This window comes from Cucurbita pepo, chromosome LG03 (assembly GCF_002806865.2).
Source record: "Cucurbita pepo subsp. pepo cultivar mu-cu-16 chromosome LG03, ASM280686v2, whole genome shotgun sequence".
Lineage (NCBI taxonomy): Eukaryota > Viridiplantae > Streptophyta > Magnoliopsida > Cucurbitales > Cucurbitaceae > Cucurbita > Cucurbita pepo.
This window is the reverse complement of record NC_036640.1, coordinates 1,467,120-1,477,405: the sequence shown is the minus strand read 5'-3', so window position 1 is coordinate 1,477,405 and position 10,286 is coordinate 1,467,120. Positions and strand designations below refer to the sequence as shown.

Genomic DNA, 10,286 nt, shown 5'->3' with positions numbered 1-10,286 from the left:
TCATCTCCCTATCTGCAAACCAAAATGTCTATAAACCACTTCTCTCAAGACTTCCATCAGCCCCTCTTCCCATCTCCCCACCTCCCCATCATGCTTAATAACAACCCCAAATCCTCCCTCTCCGACCACCTCAAGCAGCCCATGTTCGAGAAGCCCTTAACCCCCAGCGACGTTGGGAAACTCAACCGCCTCGTTATCCCCAAGCAGTACGCGGAGAGATACTTTCCCCTCTCACCCTCCTCCTCCTCCTCCTCCGCCGCCGCTGCCACTGCCCACTCTGCTGACAAGGCCTTGCTTCTCACCTTTGAAGATGAGTCTGGAAAGCTGTGGCGCTTCCGTTACTCTTATTGGAATAGTAGCCAGAGCTATGTGTTGACTAAGGGCTGGAGCCGCTTTGTCAAAGAGAAGCGCCTTGACGCTGGTGATTGCGTCGTTTTTGAACGCCACCGCTCTGATGGCGACAGGTTGTTCATTGGCTGGAAGCGCCGCTCGACGCCCTCTCCGGCGGAGGCTGCTGTGGCGCCAAGTGGCAGTGGCGGTGGGTGTTGGACTAGAATGTTCTACTCTGCAAACCCATATCCTTCTCATCATCATCTTCCTTCACCGCCATACCAATCTCCGGGTTCTACTCTTCCAGGTTTTTTCTTTTTTCTTTTTTTTTTTTCTAAAAGAATTTTAAATAAGCCCAACATTATCTATTACTGAAATTTTCTTCCCAAATTTTATTTTTCCTTTTTGAAATTTTACTTAAAAATGAATATTACCTTTATCCAATTGTATTGGGATCATAAAGGCCATCTTTTTCTGACCAAAAATGGGACTAACAAACGGAGTAATTTTGAAAACTGAAATCGAATAGTTTTATTTTTTAGCGAAGAATCAATAGTTTAATATAGTCAATAGAAAGCATGAAGAATGCTATAATGTTTTTTTTTTATTTATTTATAATTTTTCGGGATTTCTCTTTCCAGCATCCATAAATCATGCCTTTAACCACTCATAAATTCGTACTTTAAAATATAAAATACAAAATACCGAGAAATTAGTTTGATTTTTTTTTTTTTTTATTTCTTAATTTGATAAAAGAGGGTTTTTTTTTTTAATTAAAAAAAAAAGTTGATGTATGCGCATTGTTTTCAGAGTCCTCTGTTCAGAGTCAAACAGTATCGGTTGGGAATTCAAAGATACTGCGGCTGTTCGGGGTGGACTTAGAGTGCCAAACCGACATGTCGGAACCTGAACCACCGTCGACGGTCGGAGGCGTGTCAAGTATATCGGGTCGGGATCCGACCCGCCACATTTTCTACTCACATTATTCTTCTGCCGTTCCTCATCACATGGTATGCCAACTCAACTTCATATTATAATTATTTTCCCTTTTGTTTTTTTTTTTGTAACTTTAATATATATATAAAAAATTGTTTTGCATCTCCGATTCCCTTTTGGATTGTTCCCTATAATCAGACAGGGTTAGAGTCAAAATGGCAAAAAAAAGGAAGAAAAAAATACGCTTAAAAAAACAAGTTAGAAAAGTAGTGGTTTAATTAAATTGAACGGTCACCTCTTTTGGGGACAAAATCTGTGCATGAATCTAGCATTTTAGCTCCAAATATTGCTCAGTTTAATGATGATTCAATGTCATGTATGCTCACTCATTTATATTAAATAATGCAAGGGGATGACCTAACTAAACCATTATATGAGTAGCATGATAAAAAGCATCGCTACACTTAGTTCTGTATGCTATGCACATTTTTCGAACTTAACACTAAACAAATTAAACTTAGAACACAATCTACAAAATCCACACGAAAACAATAAAAGAACAAAAATAGTTCTATTGTAAGGGGAAAAAGACAATGGGTCAATATTTACTCTATATTTAGTGAACATAAACGTTTGATTACCAGAGAGTATGATTTGTAGCAATTTGGGATCAATACAAAGTCATCCAGTGTTGTATTTTTTTGTGTCTATACTAAAGAAAGCACAAGCCAATCAATATGAAAATGCTAGAAACGTATGTATTTTTATGAGGAGATTGGTAAGACAGAAGAAAAGAAAAGGGAAAGAAAGAGAAAATGGTAGGTTTCCAGATGGTGAGGGGGACATCGTACATTGACAGCAAGGGGGAAATAATATCGGACCATAAACTCTGCACAAATAAACCAAACCTCTGAAACTTAAGGTCACTCTCTGCCTTCACCTTCAGACATCACTTCCACTAAAAATTCAAAACCTTCCTTTCTTAGAAGCCTACACTGTATGGACTTAAACCTATTCAGTTTTTACTGCTCTTTTTGTACATCTATTTATAAGTTTCTAATTTTTAAGTTTTCTTTTCTTTTTCGTCTTAACAACTACTTAGTTCGGCTAAAATTCTGCAAATCCTGTCTGAAGAATTTTCTTTTTGTTTATCTATAGTCTGTAACAGATCATTTTAAGGGAGCCTAAAATGTGGTTCTAACAGGATTTCACTTTCCCACAAGATGTCAAGCAGACGAAATATCAAGGATAGAGATGTGTGGATGTGACGTCCCTGTACCGCAAAACCCACTTTTTTATCTTTCATAATTAAAATCCCCCACCAGTTCGCTTGGGAAGGGTCGCCCCATCAAATAAAAAAGAAGGGGAGATAGAATAGAGGGAAAAAAAAAAAAAAAAAAGGGAAATCCCAGATTTTCTGGCCGAGTTCCCGAGGTCAGAGGTGGGGGAAGGTGAACAGAGATCACAGATAAGTATGTGTTGGGTGTGGAGAGAAAAAGAAGTGGGGTCCAAGAAGAAAGCTAGCAAGGGCTGACGTCAAACATGCAAATCGGAAACTAGGGCCGTTGAAGATCAGGAATGAGGAATTTACTTTACTACTGTTGAGATTCTGGCTCAAGATTTTTGAGAGAGGCTCAAATTATGACTAATGGAACACGGGGAGAGGGTATGGGAGAGGCTAATGCTTTATTTGAGTGGGTGGGATTGGATGGATCGGTGGCAGTCCCATCGTACTAGCCTACCTCTACCCCTACTACTATCTTTTATAAGTCTTAGCAAAATCTAACCTTTCTTTCACACCTCAATTATATAAGCATTTACCTCACAATTGTCGTGTCCTTTCAATCTTTTTCTGTGAATCCATCTGTGATCTAATCTGCTCTGCTTATCGAGAGGATGTTCATTTCATGCCATGTCTGCCCCTGCATTCAATACGGGGATAAAAATTGATAGCAGTTTTGGATGAAAAGACATCTTAAAGAACATATTCATGTGTCCTCGCCCAAAGACTTTAACGTTGTGATGAGCATGCTTTTATTATGACTAAGAAAATAACAGAGAATTCAACTCGTGATGTTTTGACAAGTTCCGATTACAACATATCAAGAGAGTATGTTAACTTTATAATAATTTAAACTATGGTTTAAAAGTATTTCATTAGAAAAGCCTACAATCTCAAATGCTAGATCAAACTCAAGTGAGCGTCAAATCCTCTGAACATTTACTCCATGGTCACATTTCGAGAAAGTTTGCATCAAGGAAGAAACCTACCAGATTTCAGATCGAGGTAAGTAGCAGTGACATAAGGTAGAAACAGAAAAACTGTACTCCTCTTCCAACTCACTCTATTGTGATTGGTCTGCCAAAAACTGTGGAGTCCATTTCAGTCCTATCATCATACTCTCAAACAGACAGTGTGTTCTTTTTAGCACGTTAGGCACATAACTCCAAAGAAACCAACTAGCTCATTTGCAATCAACACAGCACCAATCACAAAAACTATCTACTGTATAGTATACTGACATATTTTGTTACATTTCGACTCCGTATTTGTAGTGTAGGCTATAGAACAAATGAAAACAGTAAACGATGAGGTGTCTATGAGTTGGTAAGACAAAATGNGGAAAAGCAAGTAATGAGATCATGCATTGATGATTAGCATGGAATTGTGTTGTGTCTACAGCATCTAAAATGAGGTGCAAATGTTCAGTACAACTTGCAGAATTATAAAAAACATAACATTAACTAGTGGTTGAATTAGACATAATATCAGCATATTATTACCTGTGCGAATGATGAAAAGATAAGGAGATCTTGCTAGCGAGGCCCATAAATGTTCGGACAAAAGAGGTAGCCATTGACCTCTCTGGTTGATGATTTTCTAATCTCCATCAGTGGCTTTGATAGTGGGGGTCCCCAGATGTGTGCAAGCTATCATTTGCATTGAAGAAATGGCTTATCAAAGAATGAAAAGACTCTACTTTAGGGATATGTTGGGCAAGCATAACTCAATTATGCTGACTAAGTACAGTACACATATAGTAACAGCTAGTGATAATTCGTCCACGGTCCATTCCACTTCATCTTTTCATCGATCAGATCATTTGCGCCTCAAGAATACCCTTGAAGGCAGTGACAAACAACAATACCAAAAATCAGCATAGTCAATATTTGTAATCATCTAAAGGTAATCGAAAAATTTACATTTCAAGGGCTGCATAAGAGTGAATATGGGAGTTCAGCTCATGCGACCTTAATCAATTCTCTGACAAGAAATAACTCGAGGGAAAATATTATCATACTGTCACTCTGGTTTAGGAAAAAAACTTTTAACCAAGTATCACAATAAGGCTTGCAAGAACCATGTGCTTGAAAACTGAAAAGATAAGAAGCAACGGCAAGCATGAAACTAGACAGCAGACACGATACTGAGCAACCTCATAATTGATTCCTTTTTAAAATGTAGTCCTAAAAAAAGCATAAAAAATATGAAGCAATTGGCAGTACCTCATTAGTTTTCAACAATTCAGGCTTCGTTGGGAAAGTCAAATTGTAGCTCGACATTGGGAGCTCATTTGTTAATAACAAGAACCCAATTATAAATGGGCCCTTCATGCCAGTCATTTTCAACCTTCCCTCCCACCATAATAAAATGTACTTGAGCATCTCCACAGCATCTTATGACCTAACTCTGCCACTACGTTTCTTTCTCAATTTGCAAAATCAGCGTTCAACTCTTTCTTGTCAAAATAAAGAGTTATGGTTGCACTGGAAACTCAATCCACCATGCAGATACCTCAAGACATAATTGAAAAGCCAGAGTGTTATTAACGTGAACGCAGGGGCCAGATGCAATGTACAATTCATGCCTGAAGTGTTAGGAAAAATTATCCAACTTTGAGATAAATGGTAAACCAAACCTTATGGGAGCAGAAGTTATGTCCCTGTGGTCTTTTGCGAATTTCACACATTTTCTCAAATGTGCCAGGAGTAAGTTTGGACCAACAATCCAACTTCCAAAAGGACGAAGGATAAAAGGCCTTGAGAGTCCCAAAGGAAGACCACATAGGTAGAAACAAGAAAAGAACTGCTGAATTATTCATTTAGCAGCCAAAAACAGCTTCCTTCACACTAATATCTCCATGCCTTCTTGTAAGCAATTTAAGTCACTAAGAACTCCAAAATAACTGACACTAGTAGGGGAAATAATAATAATACTAAAATTAAAAAAAAATCATGCAACTAGTTCTGTAGGGAACATAAAGGTTGAATTTGCTACCCTTTTCTTATGACCGTGTGTGTTCGTGTGAATAAATAGGTGGTGCTTAAAACAGTATGAATTTCAAATTGCACCGCGGAAACGACACAAAAAATCTTAACCAATTTTTACAACTAGAAACTGAACTGCCCAATCCTCTAAACTAGTGTAGTCACAATTCTGTAGCTTTTACATAAAACATAAATACGATCAGAAATTTTTATTTCATTTTTTCGCTTCCCTTCTGGGAATCAGAAATTTCCTTTTTCTCCATGACTTGCTGAATACCTTCTTGATAGCCATCTATAAAATTTTTCAGAGCGTCTCTATATGCAGAAGCTTTAGTCATATACACCCGCTGCAAAGCTGGTTTTAATGTTTCCATTCCTCCTCTTGCAGCCACGGCTGGTTTTTTTATTTTTCCAACAAAAGAAAAATGGCAATCTAATCAGGAACAATCCAATCCAATAAATAGGAAAAATCGTACAAACGGGTTGAAAGGAAAAGAAAACGTAAAGAAAATCTAATTGCAACAGAAGATGCACCTAAATCAATGTACTGCTAAAGAAAAGACAACAGAATAAGAAAACTTGAAATTCATGATTAACTTAAATAAAGAAAACGATGGTTTATAGGGGTGTTTGTCATGATGAGACCTCAATTTTTAAGTACAGAGTTCTTTAGTACATTAGGGAACACACACAATATAGTATAAGACACACACTGTTAGGGTCTAAACCACCCTACATGATCTCCGGGATAACCATTGCCATTGGTGTGCAGTTTCAACTGTCAACCTCCATTACTGGTCCACTGCTACTGAAACTAATTTTCCCCATTTTACGCTCAAGTTATACAACTAAACCATATTCTCACACTGAACCCAACATTTTCTAAAATAGCTTTTATACATAAATTGTGCTGAGAATTGTTCTGAGAAACTCTCCTTCAACCAAATTCTCATTTCTATAGTCAGCTTTGAAAAGTAGATATTCTGTGAGAGAGATAGGGTTTTACTAAATTAAGTGGCTCTGGGGAGAATTGACACTACTGACTTTGACACAGACACTCTACCTAATGGTCTATTTCTTTTCCCTTTCCCCTCAATGGTGAACTGTTGAGGATTGGAATCATACATTTTGCCAATATTTGTTTTTTTACACGAATATAAAATAGATTCTAGTAAACTTTAAGTTTAGCCTTGCTCCTAATCAAGATTATAGAGATTGTTGTAGGTTATTCTGAGTCCTCTTTTTGTGGGAAAGGGAATATTTGTTTGGCATGCTCGTTTCTTTCATAACATGTGAAGTATTTTGCACGAGAAGAATAAGAGGATCTTTGAGGACAGGGGCATTCTGTGGGAGGAGTGTTGCATACTCCTACACCTCACTGTGAACTTCAAGTCTCTTCTTTTCTGAGACACACCAGCAGTTTAATTTCTGATAAACAATGTAGAGAGAAGTAATGTATGTCCCATGGCCAGTCCAAGGTGGTAATGTCTGCGATGAGCAATATTGCTTGAAATATTATTCGTTGTTCTTTTTTCCATTTATTCAACTCTAGCTCTTTCGTTCCCTTGTTTGTCTGACCTCTCTTTTGTGCTTTAAATAACTTTTTGATATAATAAATGATTGACACCGACAAGTAGGAATGTGAACTGCAATCTAGAACTCCTAGTTGATAAAATAAATGTAGAAACCATAACAGAGCATTCTATATCTTTGTGCCCCTTTTGATAGTGGATTATGGTAGGATTTCTAAATTACCAAAGGCGATAATGTCTTATAACTACAGTAAAATTAAATAAGAGAGTGAAAGTGAGTTTCAGAATTCAGAAGTATTGCATAAGAGTAAGGGAGATATAATTTGAGACACAAGCACAATTTATAATCCCACAAGCTTAATATGAAGGGCAGAAATTAATCAAATGAATACCATTACCACACAGCATCATTGTTTGATGTTATTTGGCTGCTATTTCTATCCTGAGGATTGATTGTTAGATATCTCATCAACATCAACAACCATGAGATGAGAGTTAAATCTAATTAAATACAGAGATAAATTTATAAGTATCATAAACTAGTTGTAAGAAATCCTCTCTGCGAACACAGTCCCATATCAAATTTAAACAGGGGAAGCAAAGAATAACCAGAAAACAAGGACTAAAATATTGAGTATACTTATGACCATTCTATTCACATCTTCAGCTCTTTCCATTGATACCAAGGCATGCTTGACAAGATTACAAAACCATGAAGCATTAACTATCACTATTTCTTTCACAAGCATTAAATATTAAGGAATATTTCAATATTCAGCTATTGAACTTGAAGCAATTTTATCTCATGCATCAACAGGCTTTGTTGACCAGGAACTAGAAGTCAGTAAACAATATACATCAACCACTAGTGCACTGAAAATCATGTTCCAAGTAAAATCAATTGGCACCCCAATCTAGAAGTTAGTAGACAAGAACTTCCCCCGATCATGAATACGTGATCACAAGTATAAGAAAATATTTCATTTCAGTATAAAACATCTGAATCAAACTATAACACAAAGGTTGGTTACCCAGATCTTCCAGTGTTGAAGGTTCTTTCTCCTTAGGTGCACTTTTTGCTGAATTCTTTTTGTTTTCGCTTTCTTCCACCTTATAGTCATTTGGTCGCAGTTCAGGACCAATGTCCCGCACCCAGCTTGCAGCATATAACCTGGAAGCCTCCTTCAACACCTAAAATCAACATACGAGCATACTTAGAATAAGAGCTTAGTAAAATCGAATTTCAATGACCAGTTAAATAATAATCATAGATTCGATTAGAAATCGAGTGAACAGTACTTCAGTCAATCCCGTAGCACTAGCAAGTATCTTTTCCTCTCAATCACAGATTAGGACTTATCAATCCGTACCTAAATACTTGCAAGAGAGAGTAGAACAACTGCAAAGCCAACAAGAGAAAACGAGAACGTCAACGAATAATAGTTTACCAAGAATCGTTCATGCCATGTAAGCTTTCGACGCTTCTTTGAATGCGGAGGATCCGGCAACGACGAAGGAAATGCAATTTCCTTCAAATCATACCGAACGTAGTCATAAATCTTCCTTAAAACGATCCTCGCCTTCATTCCTGCTACAGATTAGCTGACTTATATTTCACCATTCCATGCATTTGCTGCTCCAAGCTTGTGTTCCAACAAGAAATTGGCTCGAAACTTCATTCAGAGAAAAAGAGGGAAATGGAAATTCCGCAGAGGAAACGATCCTCAGTTAACCTGATCGAACGGCTCACTCTCATCGTAAGTAGATGGGCCGGGCCCTAAAAATTGGACCTAAAACACTGGTTAGGTTTATCTTGGGCCGGACGGCTAACCATCAATAGCGAAGCCCATAATCCAATTTTGTATGATATTTGATCAGAATTTGAAGAGAATATTAATTATTTAAACTATTTTTTTTAAAGCATCAATAAAATGTTATTTATAATTATTTAAATTTTAGATGTTTTTATTATTTTACTTGATAAAATTTAACTTAATATATTTAAAAATTTTGAATTAATATTTAATCCTTTTAAAAAATTTATGAACTAAAAACTATAATATTTTAAATTATAAAAATATTAGAAATTTCAATACATATCTATCTAGGTTATTTGTTGTTTATTAAACCAACTTGATATTATCACTTTTAGGGTAAGCTTTGGTAGTTTTGCTTTGGGCTTTCCAAAAGCTTCATATTATGGAGATAGTATTAGTCAATTCTTCCAATAATTCTCAACAAACCTGACCTTTACAAATCTCGGTCACCAATTTGGCCCTCTTCCAGCCTTCTCTCTCACCCAAGATCAGCACAAGAATGGGTAGATCCTGATTTAATCTTTTAAGTAATTTAAAAAGGCCCTGAATGGATTATAATTTTTACTTTTACCATTTGTATTCACCGCAAGAAATGAGGTTAAAAAAAGAAACTTGAGTAGAGACCAAACATTATAATTATTAACCAGAAAAAGACCAGTTCTTACTGACCTCTTCCACTTTATTTAAGCTTTGCAGACATTATGAGATGAAAGCAAGCATTTAAGCATACATAATATAACATGGAGTTGACTTAAGGATATTAAAAGTCAACACAAGATCCCCTCTGTGAACCCAATGGAATGAAGCAATAGCAGGGTTCATCACACGGAAGTAGTCCACCTCCACAGAAATTTCCAAAACATGACGGCCGCGGCGGTGGTGCAGCTTCCGGTGCAACTTCAGGTGCACCCTCAGCCATTTTTATCAGCTCATCGTACCCGTCCGACACATCTCGGTCGTTGCTACCGTCCGCGACGAGCTGGTTTCGAGCTAAAGAGCTCGTAAATGCCATCGTCACTAACAGCACCACCAATGCCACCTTCTTTCCCTCCATATTCACTCTCTCAATATCTCTTTAACTCTTCTCTCAGCTTCTTTGCTCCTACTTCCATGGATAGCTTCTCTATTTATTGAAGATTCCTTGCATTATTTTAAATATTTTATGAGGAGCACGTTTTTTTCTTTTTCTTTTTGTCTTTATTTATTTATTTAATTTTATTAAAATCTCACATCAATAAGAGTAGAACAAGTGACAGTAAACATGCTAATTTCGAAGGGATGAACTAAACATTTTTTACGAGGGTGTGGAAGTTTCTGTTGAGGATGGTTGGAAATGAGTCTTAGCTAATTTAGAGAATAGTCACCATTGTTAGGAGGCCTTCTGGAGAAGTCCAAAGTAAAG

The 10,286-nt window shown here is 36.8% G+C and overlaps 2 protein-coding genes across 2 annotated transcripts; one reads left to right on the top strand and one right to left on the bottom strand.

Annotated features, from left to right (window-relative positions):
* On the top strand, positions 1-2,570 carry LOC111791709 (B3 domain-containing protein At2g36080-like). The gene is made up of 3 exons (XM_023673178.1): positions 1-637; positions 1,141-1,340; positions 2,471-2,570. The coding sequence occupies exons 1-3, from the start codon at positions 25-27 to the stop codon at positions 2,516-2,518; spliced, it is 861 nt and encodes a 286-aa protein (XP_023528946.1). The 5' UTR covers positions 1-24; the 3' UTR covers positions 2,519-2,570.
* On the bottom strand, positions 2,003-8,793 carry LOC111791710. The gene is made up of 5 exons (XM_023673179.1): positions 8,516-8,793; positions 8,099-8,258; positions 4,774-5,929; positions 4,051-4,388; positions 2,003-3,188 (listed from the first exon to the last, which is right to left on the bottom strand). The coding sequence occupies exons 1-3, from the start codon at positions 8,651-8,653 to the stop codon at positions 5,745-5,747; spliced, it is 483 nt and encodes a 160-aa protein (XP_023528947.1). The 5' UTR covers positions 8,654-8,793; the 3' UTR covers positions 2,003-3,188; positions 4,051-4,388; positions 4,774-5,744.
* Between the last annotated feature and the right edge of the window lie 1,493 nt (positions 8,794-10,286).